We start from the raw sequence: 17,081 nt of genomic DNA on the forward strand, positions 1-17,081 counted from the left end.
ACTGGTATGTTCTAGACAAACGGCCTTCAAGGCCAGTAACATTTCTACTCTATTCTATTTCTATTGTCCCCTGTCTGACCACATCCTGTCCGCCCAGACCGCGGTCCCTACAGACCCCATGTCCCTGTTCAACCTGAAGAGAGGTTCCCCCGAAGAGGAGTTCCCTACCCTAAAATACAACTACACATGTATGGCGAGAATCCTGACTCCAGAACTGTATGCTCGCCAGTTCAACCGCGCCACCCAGAGCGGGGTCATCTTTGATGATGTCATACGTCCGGGCCTCGAGGAACCAGGTGACGTCAACAGGCATTATGCGATCTATAGGGAACTCTTGTTGCTAGATCATTATGCGCTGAAAACAAAGGAGCCAGGCTCAGTTACATCATAAAAGCCGTCAATAACGATAGCCACCCATTTAACAGAATACTAAAACAATGTCCTAACACCTAGCTTATCTTAACACCTAGCTTATCTTAACGCCTAGCTTATCTTAACGCCTAGCTTATCTTAACACCTAGCGTATCTTAACACCTAGCGTATCTTAACACCTAGCGTATCTTAACGCCTAGCTTATCTTAACGCCTAGCTTATCTTAACACCTAGCTTATCTTAACACCTAGCTTATCTTAACACCTAGTTTATCTTAACACCTAGCTTATCTTAACACCTAGCTAATCCAAAACAACTGCTGCTGTTTATGCATTACAACGTGTGACTCTAGTGTGCGTTTCTCTGTGTGAGTGTGTACTTACTATATGTGTGTATACTGTTCCTGTACTGTCCTACAGGGGAGCTTCATGGACCCGTGTCTGTGGGTTGTGTAGCTGGCGACGGCCAGTCTTACATCCTCTTCTGTGACTTCTTTCTCGGGTCATGGCACTGCAGTGTGGCCTTATAAGTGTATCTCCATTTCACATAATAAAAACAACTATTGTTCAAAAAACGTTTTATTATAAGGTTTCTTCATAATCCCAACTATGAACTTTCATGCTTTTATGAAGAAGTTAACATTTGTCACATATCGCTTGGACTATTCACATGATTTCAGTGTGCCACACTGCATAACAGACTTCTACCAAAGATGTGTGATGTGACATGTCATACAAACTGTTGTTAGTTGTTATGTCAAGATCTCAGTAATGTTTATGATAACTATGTAGGGCATTGTGGCATAACATTCCAATAGTGTTACCCAGTACATCCGTAGCAGATTTGTAAATAGTTCAATGTGTTTAAATGCATTTATGTCTCACTCTCTTGTTCGCCCGCTCTCTCTGTGTGTGTGTCAAATACGTACTGTGTGTGTATGTCTGGCTGATTAATGTAATGTGTGTGTGTGTGTGTGTTGACTTTGACCGTGATTACGACTTGAGCTGCGAGGTGAGTTTGGTGCGCGGTGTGGATAACTTCAGCTTCCCTACACACTGCAGCCGGGGAGAACGTAGACAGCTCCTCATGCTGGCCAAGAAAGGTACTGCATGCTCTGATCTACAGTAACAATATTGCACAAATAGTACATACAGTTCAGGTTTGGTGTCAATTCCAATTTGATTTCAAATTCCAATTCAATTATTGAATTCAATCATGAAGTGGATAATTTACTTTGAATTTAAAAAAAATAAAATGTAAATCTTCAAATTATGGAATTGGACTTGGCTTTTTTAAATTGGAATTAAATTGGAATTGTAAAAACATTCTTTGGAATTTAAATTCAATATTCCTACATTTCCCAGTTAATGGAATTAATGCACAGAGTATCAAAATTGTACTGTATGATTTGTTTTTAACAATTTCAACCTCTACTATATTTAGAGTATAGCTAGGCTGTCTGAACAATGACATGATCAGCCTGAGGGAATGAATTAGAATTGTTGGGGATAATATTGAATTGGGAATTAAATTATTGGAATTTACCTAACATTAGAATTCAGGGGAATTTAATTTTCTCTGAATTCAAAGACTGACCTGGAATTTGGATTGAATTAAATGGAATGTACGGGAACTGAATGAAAATGCAATTTGTGGAATTGACACCAACCTTGGTACAGTGTGATACTTTATCCTCAACTGCAATCAAAACTAAATGTAATTGAGCTCATTAACTCCATCAGTTTAGTTAATATATGTTTTAGGCTTTTAGTTTACATTTTCAGAATAAGAATATCTGGGCTGCTATCAATTAACAATCTTGAGGACACCAAGCAAAAGCAATCAATGCCCATCCATGCTCCTTCTCACACAGTAGTTTGAAGTAACATTGTAATGGTACGTGGTGTCAGAAAGAGGATACACTAATTCAGTGGTGCACAACTCAGGGCCGAGTTCCACAGCTCGGCTGGTTTTCGTTTCACCCAATTGATGTTACTGAATGGCCCAAATAGAAACCAGTCCCTAGCTAAAAGGCAAGGACAAAAATCTGCAGAACTGCTGTCATCGAAGGATGGATCTGAGCATCCCTGCACTAACCAATCAGACCTATAGCAAACATGATTGATTGACACTTCTCCGTCCAGCTCTGGACCAATTGGCAGAGGAGTTGCCGGGGAAGCTGTACTCAAGGGCCGAACTGTCACATGAAAAAGAAGACAAGGGAGTGACCGTGGGAGCCCTTTCCCTTTCCCAACGGGGTGGCCCGTGACTGGCCTGACGCCAGAGCTGTACGGACAGTGCTGCTCTTTAAGTGCCTGCCAGTGTTCCCTTCTTTACAACCTAAACAATTTATTGTATGTGTTGTGTTTGCCTCTTTATGGTGCTTCTACACCTGCATTGCTTGCTGTTTGGGGTTTTAGGCTGGGTTTCTGTACAGCACTTCGAGATATTAGCTGATGTACGAAGGGCTATATAAAATAAACTTGATTTGATTTAGGCAGAAAGATTATTTGTGCAATGAAAAATACCAAAATATAATGTATTATTATGTTCCACACGTTAGTGTGGTAATAGCAACTGCTCTAGGGCCTGTTTTTCCTTTTAGTCCACAATAGTTGTAAACTGTATGGAGAGGTTAAAAAACTGCCTGTTTTGCCTAACACATAGATCGTTACTAACCTAGTGGAGAAGTGAAGCAGTGCACTCTTCTTGTAAGTATAGGAGTAAATCCTCATGAATATCTGTTTTAAATAAACCCCGTAGTATTCAAATCATGATAACGAAAAACCAAAAATACCACGGTGTCAACAAACCCAGCTGATTCTGTAGCTCGACCCAGGTACTGTAGTTAATCAATATTACAAACATTGTACACAACAGCACAACCAAAAGTTAGATGGTGCCTTTACACGGAGGTCCTTCTAGACAGATTGAAGCTATATGTTTCCAGCAAAACAGCAGCACGCCACTTGTTTTATTATACGGCTGAGGGACGAGGCTATATGCAGCTGCTCTCACATTCATAGACAGCGCTCTAGATGCAAGGACTGGCCCTGTAACTCCATTGAACTTTGATACTGTTGTGACCGTTACCACTCTGCAGGATTAGTAAAAAACGGGACCCTGGTGGTATGGGTAAACATTGACGACCACCTCAGATTGGTGAACACGCGAGATGACGCCTCCATCGCAGAGACCTTCCAATGTATCTGTGTCAACATCCTTAAGGTTGGTACCCTCGGAAGGTACAGATCCTGAACGCATGATTACATTAAAGTCGAACTGACAGCCTTTTAGCAACATTAAATCGTATTAAAATCAGAGGACGAATATGACACTTTATTTTTAAAGCGAGCACGTATAGACATGGTCATTTACACATTTTCATAAATTATTTAAATGTTTGGGAATTACGTGTTTTTTATTTCATTTCACCTTTATTTAACCATGTAGGCTAGTTGAGAACAAGTTCTCATTTGCAACTGCGACCTGGCCAAGATAAAGCAAATCAGTTCGACACACAACAACACAGAGTTACACTTGGAATAAACAAACATACAGTCAATAATACAGTAGAAAAATCTATATACAGCATGTGCAAATGAGGTAGGATAAGAGAGGTAAAGGCAATAAATAGGCCATGGTGGCAAAGTAATTACAACATAGCAATTAAACACTGGAATGGTAGAATGTGCAGAAGATGAATGTGCAAGTAGAGATACTGGGGTGCAAAGGAGCAAGATAAATAAATACAGTATGGGGATGAGGTAGATTGGATGGGCTATTTACAGATGAGCTATGTACAGGTGCAGTGATCTGTGAGCTGCTCTGACAGCTGGTGCTTAAAGCTAGTGAGGAAGGTAAGAGTCTCCAGCTTTAGTGATTTTTGCAGTTCGTTCCAGTCATTGGCAGCAGAGAACTGGAAGGAGAGGCAGCCAAAGGAAGAATTGGCTTTGGGGGTGACCAGTGAGCAGTGGTGGGCCGTCAGGGCCTGCAAGGCCTTCTCTGCTGGCCTAAACATCATCAGAATATAATTTTTTTTTAAATATATTTTCCCACAAATATGTATTAAATTATTCCCCAGAGTAAGAGTTATACTCTTCATTTCATAGCTTTCTCTTGGTTGCACTGCTTCCAGCCCCAGGTTGAGATTTTGAGGGCTGGTCTTTATGTTAGATCTTTTATCCAATCATATTCAGCCATCATGTGTTGCCAGGGGTCTAAAATCTGCCCTCAGGCCTTCAGAATCAACAGTGCGGGCGCTTGTAGCTTATAGTGAATGGAAATGAAAATTTAGTGTCAACCAATCAGCTTTAGAGTTGGCTATTGTACGCCTTCTGGCTGGCTCCAGTGTTACACAGGAGCCAGCTAGCAGGCGTAGTGCGTGCACGTCTTTTGATTGGATTACCAATATTGAGAGGCAGGTCCTATGGAGATCTAGGAAACTGAATTTGATAAACGAATTAATTTGCGTACTACTAAGCTGTTTTTTCAACCCACAATGGCGGAAGGAGGAGAAGATATCGATTTGGTCGAGGATATAATTATAACGCCATTCTCAAGACGAACTTTTCAAGAAAAGTTAGACATTGTAAGGAGAGGTCGCCCGACGCCACAAAGCCTGTCACAGGCGGGAAAGTGCTTCGTTCGCTCGCCACTTTCAAAGTTTCAACTACGAGCGCTGTCAATGGCTCACAGGCTCCTTGGCTCCGAGAAGCACTGCAAACTGTACTGCTGGGAATGCCTATTATTTGCAAGTGATCGATTTGGTGTTTGGAGCCACACTGGCGTTGCAAACTTGAGTTGTCTAACCAAGGCAGCAACGAGACACCAAAGTACGGCTGGGCACTAACAAGCAATGGTGCTTTTGAAAACTTTTGGGGACACCGGAGTGGATCGACAGCTCAAAGAACAAACGCGCAGGGCAACGGAGCTGCACAATGAAAAGGTGAAGGGAAATATTGAAAAGACTCATTGATTGTGTCATGTTTTTGGGTAAACACTGTTTACCCAAAAATTTCAATTTGTCAATTTCAAGGTGACGCAACGCCTGGTTATACTGCGTTTCTGTCTAAATGTATAGTTTCTAGAGCCATGGCATCATAATGAGGTGGATTAATTCGGGTGGGACTGTGTAGTACCTCACTGAAGGCCCAGGCCCCAGGCCCACGGCACGCCACTGCCAGTGAGATATACCTGCTGGAGCGCGTACTACGGGTGGGTGCTGCTATGGTGACCAGTGAACTGAGATAAGGCTGGGCTTTACCTAGCAGAGACTTGAAAATGACCTGGAGCCAGTGGGTTTGGCGACGAGTATGAAGCGAGGGCCAGCCAATGAGAGCGTACAGGTCGCAGTGGTGGGTGGTACAGTGGGGCAAAAAAGTATTTAGTCAGCCACCAATTGTGCAAGTTCTCCCACTTAAAAAGATGAGAGAGGCCTGTAATTTTCATCATAGGTATACTTCAACTATGACAGACAAAATGAGAAAAAAAAATCCAGAAAATCACATTGTAGGACTTTTTATTAATTTATTTGCAAATTATGGTGGAAAATAAGTATTTGGTCACCTACAAACAAGCAAGATTTCTGGCTCTCACAGACCTGTAACTTCTTATTTAAGAGGCTCCTCTGTCCTCCACTCGTTACCTGTATTAATGGCACCTGTTTGAACTTGTTATCAGTATAAAAGACACCTGTCCACAACCTCAAACAGTCACTCTCCAAACTCCACTATGGCCAAGACCAAAGAGCTGTCAAAGGACACCAGAAACAAAATTGTAGACCTGAACCAGGCTGGGAAGACTGAATCTGCAATAGGTAAGCAGCTTGGTTTGAAGAAATCAACTGTGGGAGCAATTATTAGGAAATGGAAGACATACAAGACCACTGATAATCTCCCTCGATCTGGGGCTCCACGCAAGATCTCACCCCGTGGGGTCAAAATGATCACAAGAACGGTGAGCAAAAATCCCAGAACCACACGGGGGGACCTAGTGAATGACCTGCAGAGAGCTGGGACCAAAGTAACAAAGCCTACCATCAGTAACACACTACGCCGCCAGGGACTCAAATCCTGCAGTGCCAGACGTGTCCCCCTGCTTAAGCCAGTACATGTCCAGGCCCGTCTGAAGTTTGCTAGAGAGCATTTGGATGATCCAGAAGAAGATTGGGAGAATGTCATATGGTCAGATGAAACCAAAATATAACTTTTTGGTAAAAACTCAACTCGTCATGTTTGGAGGAGAAAGAATGCTGAGTTGCATCCAAAGAACACCATACCTACTGTGAAGCATGGGGGTGGAAACATCATGCTTTGGGGCTGTTTTTCTGCAAAGGGACCAGGACGACTGCTCCGTGTAAAGGAAAGAATGAATGGGGCCATGTATCGTGAGATTTTGAGTGAAAACCTCCTTCCATCAGCAAGGGCATTGAAGATGAAATGTGGCTGGGTCTTTCAGCATGACAATGATCCCAAACACACCGCCCGGGCAACGAAGGAGTGGCTTCGTAAGAAGCATTTCAAGGTCCTGGAGTGGCCTAGCCAGTCCCCAGATCTCAACCCCATAGAAAATCTTTGGAGGGAGTTGAAAGTCCGTGTTGCCCAGCAACAGCCCCAAAACATCACTGCTCCAGAGGAGATCTGCATGGAGGAATGGGCCAAAATACCAGCAACAGTGTGTGAAAACCTTGTGAAGACTTACAGAAAACGTTTGACCTCTGTCATTGCCAACAAAGGGTATATAACAAAGTATTGAGATAAACTTTTGTTATTGACCAAATACTTATTTTCCACCATAATTTGCAAATAAATTCATTAAAAATCCTACAATGTGATTTTCTGGATTTTCTTTTCTCATTTTGTCTGTCATAGTTGAAGTGTACCTATGATGAAAATTACAGGCCTCTCTCATCTTTTTAAGTGGGAGAACTTGCACAATTGGTGGCTGACTAAATACTTTTTTGCCCCACTGTATATGGGGCTTTGGTGACAAAACGGATGGCACTGTGATAGACTGCATCCAATTTGTTGAGTAGAGTGTTGGAGGCTATTTTGTAAATGACATCGCCGAAGTCGAGGATCTGTAGGAGAGTCAGTTTTACAAGGGTATGTTTGGCAGCATGAGTGAAGGATGCTTTGTTGCGAAATAGGAAGCCGATTCTAGATTTAATTTTGTATTGGAGATGTTTAATGTGAGTCTGGAAGGAGAGTTTACAGTCTAACCAGACACCTAGGTATTTGTAGTTGTCCACATATTCTAAGTCAGAACCGTCCAGACTTTGTGCTACAGGATGCAAATTTCTGCTTGAAAAAGCTAGCCTTAGCTTTCCTAACTGCCTGTGTATATTTGTTCCTAACTTCCCTGAAAAGTTGCATATCACGGGGGCTGTTCGATGCTCATGCAGAACGCCACAGGATGTTTTTGTGCTGGTCAAGGGCAGCCAGGTCTGGAGAGAACTAAGGGCTATATCTGTTCCTGGTTCTACATTTTTTGAATGGGGCATGCTTATTTAAGATGGTGAGGAAAGCACTTTTAAAGAACAACCAGGCATCCTCTACTGATGGGATGAGGTCAATATCCTTCCAGGAGACCCGGGCCAGGTCGATTAGAAGGCCTGCTTGGTGAAGTGTTTTAGGGAGTGTTTGACAGTCATATTTAGCGGATGTTGCGCATTCATAAATTCATCGGCTATTCTGCGCTCTGGGAATCAGACGAGAGTGCTCTGAAATCGGAGTAGATAGATCGCCAGAGTGAATTTGCGAACGCAAGAGATATGCTAACTAAGTAACAGTCGTTCAAGTTCTTGCTAGCTAACCAAATTATACCTGCATCCCTAGCAGTGTATTGCCACCGACAAACGATATGGAGGAGAAAAAGTCAGTCAGCCAGACATGACATCCTAAACGCAACATGTAAAGTGTTGGTCCCATGTTTCATGAGCTGAAATAAACGATCCCAGAAATGTTCCATAAGCTTAAAAAGCTTATTTGTCTCAGATTTTGTGCACAAATTTGTTTACATCCCTGTTAGTAAGCATTTCTCTTTTGCCAAGATAATCCATCCACCTGACAGGTGTGGCATACCAAGAAGCTGATTAAACAGCATGATCATTACACAGGTGCACCTTGTGCTGGGGGACAATAAAAGGCCACTAAAATGTGCAGTTTGTCACACAACACAATGCCACAGATGTCTCAAGTTGCTGACTGCAGGAACGTCCACCAGAGCTGTTGGTAGAGAATTGAATTTGGCAGTACGTCCAACCGGCCTCACAACCACAGACCACGTGCAACCATGCCAACCCAGGACCTCCACATCCGGCTTCTTCCCCTGCGGGATCGTCTGAGACCAGTCACTCTGACAGTTGATGAAACTGAGGAATATTTCAGTAATGTCTGTAATAAAGCCCTTGTGTGGGGGAAAACTCATTCTGATTGGCTGAGCCCGTCTCCCCAGTGGGTGGGACTATTTCCACCCACCCTATTTGCTACCCTGCCCAGTCATGTGAAATCCATTGATTAGGGCCTACTTAATTTATTTCAATTGACTCATTTCCTTATATGAACTAACTCAGTAAAATCGTTGAAATTGTAGCAAGTTGCATTTATGTGTTTGTTCAGTATAGATACGTGAGCCTATTAGCCACGTTATGACTAATTTGTGATCATTGCCCTTGCTAGTTTGATTGTAATTGTCATTCCCAGCCTTAGTTACAAATCGCCCATTTTTGTCAAAAATATTGAGCCATTGAAACTGAAACCGTGCTTCCCCAATGGAAGCAGCAAACATTGTACCAGGCCAGCTGTGATTTACAACCAGATAGCAATATTTTACCAAGAAATGTATTGGTGAATTATATTAATCATGCACAGTGGTGTAAAGTACTAATGTACAAATACTTTAAAGTACTACTTAAGTCGTTTTTTGGGGTATTTGTACTTTACTTTGACAACTTTTACTTCACTATATTCCTTAATAAGAAAAGAATGTACTTTTTTACTCCATACATTTTCCTGACACACAAAAGTACTCGTTACATTTTGAATGCTAAGCAGGACTGGAAAATGGTCCAATTCATGCACTTATCAAGAGAACACGTGGTCATCCTTACTGCTTTTGATCTGGCAAATTCACTAAACACAAATGCAGCATTTGTAAATGAGTGTCGGAGTTTGCCCCTGCTTATCCGTAAATGTTTTAAACAAGAAAATGGTGCCGTCTGCTTTGCTTAATATAAGGAATTTGAAATGATTTATACTTTTACTTTTGATACTTAAATATATTTTAGCAATTACATTTACTTTTGATACTTAAGTATATTTAGAACTAAATACTTTCAGACTTTTACTGGGTGACTTAACGTTCTATTAAAAAGGTATCTATACTTTTACTCAAGTATCACAATTGGATACTTTTTTCATCACTGATCATGCATTGAACAATGCCTTCGTGTATGTCATGGAATGCTGAGGCAAATATAACCCATTTTTAAAACATATTTTAAAGTTGGTTTTGTGGCATAAACTAAATATTTGATATTTTTTACTGATGTTAGGATTGTCTGTTTCATATCTGCAACGTAGTTAAGATGCTGTCAGTTCCACTTTAAGGCAGTGGTAGGCAATTCTGGATCTAAAGAAGCACAGGTTGTACATGAGTGTTCAGGCTTTTGTTCCAGCATAGCACGAAGGTGTTTAATTCAACCATGTATCTGACTGCTGTACCGGTAAGCGATATTGCACATTTAGTAAGACTCTGGGTAACAGTTCGCTTAGCCATTTGCCATTTGAAATTCTAATTCCTCCCCCCAAACTTGTACCCTTTTCACACTTCTGAGCCAAGTCCGAACTAAGCTCTACTGCACTAGCGTAGTATGAAAGTGTTATGGATGTCCAATCCAAACTTTTGTGCTGGTGAAAAACAAGTCTGTTAATAGATATTTAATGGGGAAAAGGGCTAGCGTTCGTGTCAAGCTGCAACACCTGCCCAAACACAAATGTCTGGAAGACCTCAAGAGACTGCGCCTCCGCATGGACAACACCGGTAATGCAGATGGACGGGCTGAAATTATTTTCGTTTAAAACTAATTTGAGTTAAAAAAAAATACATTCTGAATATAAGCGCTTCCTTGACACATTTGACAGAGTTTTTGTACAATTGGCGTTGGTGAAAAACTTATAGGTCATGAATCATTCTAGATATTCTGATGAGTATAATTTTAGGTGTAATATACACTATTTATACAAAAGCATGTAGACACCCCTTTCAAATTAGTGGATTCGGCTATTTCAGCCACACCCGTTGCTGACAGGTGTATAAAATTGGGCACACAGCCATGCAATCTCCATAGACAAACATTGTCAGGAGAATGGGCTTACAAAAGAGTTCAGTGACTTTCAACGTGGGACCGTCATAGGATGGCACCTGTCCAACATGTCAGTTAGTCAAATTTCTGCCTTGCTAGAGCTGCCCCGGTCAACTGTTAGTGCTGTTATTGTTAAGTGGAAACATCTAGGAGCAACAACTGCTCAGCCACAAAGTGGTAGGCCACACAAGCTCACAGAACGGGGCCGCAGTGCTGAAGCGTGTAGCGTGTAAAAATCGCCTGTCCTCGGTTGCGATACTCACTACCGAGTTCCAAACTGCCTCTAGAAGCAACGTCAGCACAATAAATGTTCGTCGGGAGCTTCATGAAATGGGCTTCCATGGCCAAGCAGTCTCACACAAGCCTATGGTCACCATGCACAATGCCAAGCGTCGGCTGGAGTGGTGTAAAGCTCGCCGCCATTGGACTCTAGAGCAGTGGAAACCCGTTCTCTAGAGTGATGAATCACGCTTCACCATCTGGCAGCCCGACGGACGGATCTGGGTTTGGCGGATGCCAGGAGAACGCTACCTACCCCATTGCATAGTGCCAACTGTAAAGTTTGGTGGAGCAGGAATAATGGTCTGGGGCTGTTTTTCATGGTTTGGGCTAGGCCCCTTAGTTCCAGTGAAGGGAAATTTTAATGCTACAGCATGCAATGACATTCTAGACGATTCTGAAAGCCATGTCATGTTTCAGCATGACAATGCCCCCATGCTCAAAGCGAGATCCATACAGAAATGGTTTGTCGAGATCGGTGTGGAAGAACTTTACTGGCCTGCACAGATTAACTGGAACGCTGACTGCGAGCCAGGCCTAATCACCCACATCAGTGCCCGACCTCACTAATGCTCTTGTGGGTGATTGGAAGCAAGTCCCCGCAGCAATGTTCCAACATCTAGTGGAAAGCCTTCCCAGAAGAGTGGTGGCTTTTATAGCAGCAAAGGGGGACCAACTCCATATTAATGCCCATAATAAATGTTTCCAATGAGCAGTCCACATACTTCTGGTCATATATTGTATAATGTGTGTATGTATAAAATGTGTGTATATAGTATCTATATATGATATAAGCTAGTTACTTTAAAAATATTTTTGTTTACTAGGATACAAAAAAATATATACTGTTATAATTTCCTCCAAATTTACAAGGAAGTCATTCCATACCTTACTTTCATATGGTCAAATTAACTGAAGTTTCTTACCTCTTTCTCCTTAGACTGCAGTGGTGTATAACATCAGTAATGGCCAGACAATTGGCTTGGACGAGGTGGGGTTCACATAGCTAGTGGTGGACGGGGTCAAGCTGCTCATCCGCATGGAGAAGAGGTTAGAGGGCGAAGAGAAAATCAATGATCTGGTGCCTTTACAGAAGTAAAGCTGAGGAAGATGGGAAGGGACTCCTGTCCTATTCAACACAAATTTCACATTTTAGTAGTTTGACTGGTAGCGTGCTATCGTAATACTGTGCAGGGCTTTTGCGAGAAGGACATCAGTATTTCTAAAACCAACAATGTTTTAATAGCTATGTTAATGTTGATTGTACTATGTTCTAATTAAATTAACACACTGACATACAGTTGAAGTCGGAAGTTTACATATACTTAGGTTGGAGTCATTAGAACTCGTTTTTCAACCACATCTACATTGTGCATGACACAAGTCATTATTCCAACAATTGTTTACAGACAGATTATTTCACTTATAATTCACTGTATCACAATTCCAGTGGGTCAGAAGTTTACATACTCAGTTGACTGTGCCTTTAAACAGCTTGGAAAATTCCAGAAAATGATGTCATGGCTTTAGAAGCTTCTGATAGGCTAATTGACATCATTTGAATCAATTGGAAATGTACCTGTGGATGTATTTCAAGGCCTACCTTCAACTCAGTGCCTCTTTGCTTGACATCATGGGAACATCAAAAGAAATCAGCCAAGACCTCCAAGTCTGGTTCAACCTTGGGAGCAATTTCCAAACGCCTGAAGGTACCACGTTCGTCTGTACAAACAATAGTACGCAAGTATAAACACCATGGGACCACGTAGCTGTCATACCGCTCAGGGAGGAGATGCGTTCTGTCTCCTGGAGATGAACGTATTGGGGTGCAAAAAGTGCAAATCAATCCCAGAACAACAGCCAAGGACCTTGTGAAGATGCTGGAGGAAATGGGTACAAAAGTATCTATATCCACAGTAAAACAAGTCCTATATCGACATAACCTGAAAGGCCACTCAGCAAGGAAGAAGCCACTGCTCCAAAACCACCATAAAAAAAGCCAGACTATGGTTTGCAACTGCACATGGGAACAAAGATCGTACTTTGGAGAAATGTCCACTGGTCTGATGAAACAAAAATAGAACTGTTTGGCTATAATGACCATTGTTATGTGGGGTGCTTTGCTGCAGGAGGGACTGGTGCACTTCACAAAATAGATGGCATCATGAGGAAAGAAAATTATGTGGATATATTGAAGCAACATCTCAAGACATCAGTCAGGAAGTTAAAACTTGGGTCTTCCAAATGGACAATGACCCCAAGCATACTTCCAAAGTTGTGGCAAAATGGCTTAAGGACAACAACGTCAAGCTATTGGAGTGGCCATCACAAAGCCCTGACCTCAATCCCATAGAATATTTGTGGGCAGAACTGAAAAAGCGTGTGCGAGAAAGGAGGCCTACAAACCTGACTCAGTTACACCAGCTCTGTCAAGAGGAATGGGCCAAAAATTCACGCATCTTATTGTGGGAAGTTTGTGGAAGGCTACCTGAAATGTTTGACCCAAGTTAAACAATTTAAAGGCAATGCTACCAAATACTAATTGAGTGTATGTAAACTTCTGACTCACTGGGAATGTGATGAAATAAATAATTCTCTCTATTCTGACATTTCACATTCTTAAAATAAAGTGGTGATACTAACTGAGCATTTTTACTAAGATTAAATGTCAGGAATTGTGAAAAACTGAGTTTAAATGTATTTGGCTAAGGTTTATGTAAACTTCAGACTTCAACTGTAGGTACAAAGACTTATAGCATAAATATTGCATACAAAAGTTAAATACTTTTCAAAAGTTCATGCTTATGTGCTGTATATAAAAACTGTTTGACTTAAGAAAATATTTTTGCATAATTTCAACTGTTTGCTTTCAGTATGAAGTTTGGCACGGCCATACACGTTAGGATAACCCACCATCTACAGAGCAATACATGTTTCTGTACAAATTACAAAGCTCTTTCCATGATGTATCATTTGTCCATGTTACTCAAAGTTTATGCTAAACTGATTGGCTGTGAAGCCATGGTTTTTCAGACAAACTTAAATAGTAAATACTGGTAAAAAAAAAAAAAAAAAAATTGAACAAATGACACCAGACATTTGCTTGAGACTCCTTTCAAGTAAGCTTTAATATTGTGCACGAGACTGAATCTGGATGACTCGAGCTTTCCTCGCATGTACGTTGCGGTAAGAGGGGTTTATGTGGGGGGAGGGGTTAATGGAGATGAAAGGGGCGAGGCATAATCATTTATATTTCTTTAACACTTTCTGCTTCTCCTCTACACTTGATCTGCTAAGGCAACACAATAGACATCCTCTCTGGAAGTTGTACCGTTAACAATTAGGAATATGCATTTTTCTTCCATGTGCACTATACGTCAACGTGCAGTACCCCCCTCCAACCCTCTCTGCTCCCATAATGCCACAGAAAGTCAGCGGTGGAGATTTCTCGCTCAGCTTCCAGAAGGGCTCACAGCTTAACCTTGTTTTCATTTATTTATTTTTTTGACCACTCGCCTTTGCTTTTTTTCTTCTATTGTGCCTTTTGAAATGAGGAAATAAAATGTCTGGATTCTGTTTCCACTCTCTTTGTTGTGTTAAAGGGTGCGGTCTAAGCCCATCTCTCATCTTTACAGTAATACAACATGGAATACCATTGCACAGTTGACCCTCATTACTTTTCATACAAAATAACGAGTAGAAACGTACCAGCACTAGTGGTTATTGTACATACTCATCGCAATCACTAATTACAAAGGGGAAAAACCTAAAATAAAAACATATGCGAAACTAGTTATATCCTATTTTTCTTCTCGTACAGGTGAATGCCTCAGAAATACCAAGCAGCACATTAAAAAGGCATAATGTGGTGGAATAAATACAATATATTTTGCAAGAAAATAAAACTGAGCACAAAACAAGTCAAGACAGGTGTCGCACAGTAACTACCAATTAACTGCAGTTTTGAAGGGATTAAGGGAAAGAGGGACATAGTCACGAGTGAGGTCAAACTGCTTGGGCATCACTTTGCGTGAACCTTTCAACTGTTGGGCAGTTTCAAGCAGAACATGAGATGTCAGAACATGTCACTTCCTGACCTAAAATGGTGCCGGTGCATTTATGCTACTAAAAGTCCATGAATAGTGTTTTGAATGAGTAGCTTTGTCCCAATATTTGTTAGAAGAGCATTTGATTATTTAATCGAGCGCAATGCCAGTGACATTTGCGATACCGTGTTCAAGACTGCATAAAGCGGACTTTACGAGAGCGGGCTTAAAATTGAGTGCAACTGAAAAATGCGTGGTCCTGTCAGTCTACGCTGTATATTTGGGTTCTCAAAGGTAATAAAAGGACATGACATAAGATCCCTTATGTAAATTCTATGCAATAAACAGAACATTTTAAACTGCAGTGCTAACGTCATCATTCAGCTACGCTACATGAAGGAGGATTGTGAGAATGGCCAAAATAGTGCATTATAGGAGGAATGATTTGATTAGGGCTTTGGGATGTGTAGAGTTTTGCTTTTCAACACAGATCACATCATTTGATCTCTCCTGTATTGGGAAAGGAACTTATTGTCTGTGAAAAGTAAAAAAGAAGCTAGTTTTTTCTTTTCCTTGTGAGAATAAAAAATGTTTTTTCTTTCTTCCCCTAAACATTAAACTTCAGTGGAGGCAAACAATCTACAAATGTCAACAATAGAAGGAAAGAGAACTCCAAATGAAAAGGAAAAAAAATACAGTATGACACATTTAAACACACTTTCTGTACAGAAACTCAAGACTATACAATACCTGCAGACATTATGCTGAAGAGTCCTGTTTTATACAACTCTATGAACAATACAACTCAAAACATTCTCTATTTTATTTTATACTGTACATGTGGAAAAAGTAGCTTTGCAGTCTGTTCTTCCAACCCCCTTTAATGGTAGTTTAGCAATGGAACTGAAATTTTGCGGGCCATTGATACAAATGTTTTCATATTATTGCAATGGTCAGTTCTCACCTCTCGTTATTAACAACAATTTTGGAATACAGGGGGTTTGCCTTGGGGAGGGAAAATGGAAGTATATTTTCTCTATGTGTCGTTTCACCAAGCAATACGGCAGTAGCCTCAAATAGCAGTAAACTCAATATTGCGGCTGACTCACTTGGGGCGCCCGCAAACTCAAGGAACACCAGGATTATGTCCTCTGCCCCCTCCATTTACAATGTCGTATGTTAATTCTCTTTAGTCTTCCCAAAAGTCACTTTTCACAGCTTGAGCTCGTTAGCCACTTTGGACGCGATATTCTTGAAGGCGATGGACGTGCCCGAGATCCGCTTGAAGCGCACACCGTTGAGTGAGAGGCGTGGCAGCTTGCACACCTCCATCTCCCATTGGACCAGGCTGTCCTGGCGGGCGTCGCCGTGCACGCAGAAGAGCATGAAGCGCTCGCGCTGCTCGTAGTCGCAGTTGTTGGCGTCCAGGACCTTCCGGATCTCGCGCATCATGTCGCCGGGCTCCATGGACGAGGTGGTCTTCATGCTCCAGGTGAAGCGCAGTGAACGGGGTTTGGAGTCCCGGGAACCGTCCTCCTTGGGTTCCCCTGATGCGCTCCTGGAGAGGAACAGAACACAGACAATAGTGTTAATTGAATAGGAGATAAGTAGGTAGATGCAAAACCAAAAAAGTTGGTGAGGTGCTGACCCAATTATTATTTTCTTTTTACATTTTCTTTTAAAAAGAGTCATGCGCCTCGGAGTATATAGAGTGTGTGTCAAAGAGCAAAAGGTAACACAGAACTTGTGTAACCCATGTGTTTGAGACCCCATTGTAAAACTGACAACTGAATGACAGTCAAATATATATTATTCAAAAGATTACGCACCGTGTAACACACACTCAGAACAGACACTTCTAGACAGCTTAAACACACATATGGCCCACCAAGGTCTAGCAAGAGCATGGTATTCAGGGTCACGCCACTTAGGCACAAAAAGCACAAACACCACCGCTGTGTGACTGAGGGCATGGGGACAACCTACACACGTAACACAACAAAGAACAGCACAACAAG

General features: G+C 41.6%; 1 protein-coding gene across 4 annotated transcripts in view; it reads right to left on the minus strand.

The window, feature by feature from the left end:
- Positions 1–14,881: 14,881 nt before the first annotated feature.
- The window catches only part of LOC120065174 (serine/threonine-protein kinase MARK1-like), a 76,901-nt gene continuing 74,701 nt past the window's right edge, over positions 14,882–17,081 (minus strand). For all 4 annotated transcript variants that reach the window (XM_039015975.1, XM_039015967.1, XM_039015958.1 and 1 more), the window contains one exon: positions 14,882–16,621. In XM_039015975.1, coding sequence (XP_038871903.1) covers positions 16,276–16,621 — 346 coding nt within the window. In that variant the 3' untranslated portion in view covers positions 14,882–16,275. The remainder of the gene's footprint in view (positions 16,622–17,081) is intronic.

The sequence above is a fragment of the Salvelinus namaycush genome, chromosome 2 (genome assembly GCF_016432855.1).
Source record: "Salvelinus namaycush isolate Seneca chromosome 2, SaNama_1.0, whole genome shotgun sequence".
Lineage (NCBI taxonomy): Eukaryota > Metazoa > Chordata > Actinopteri > Salmoniformes > Salmonidae > Salvelinus > Salvelinus namaycush.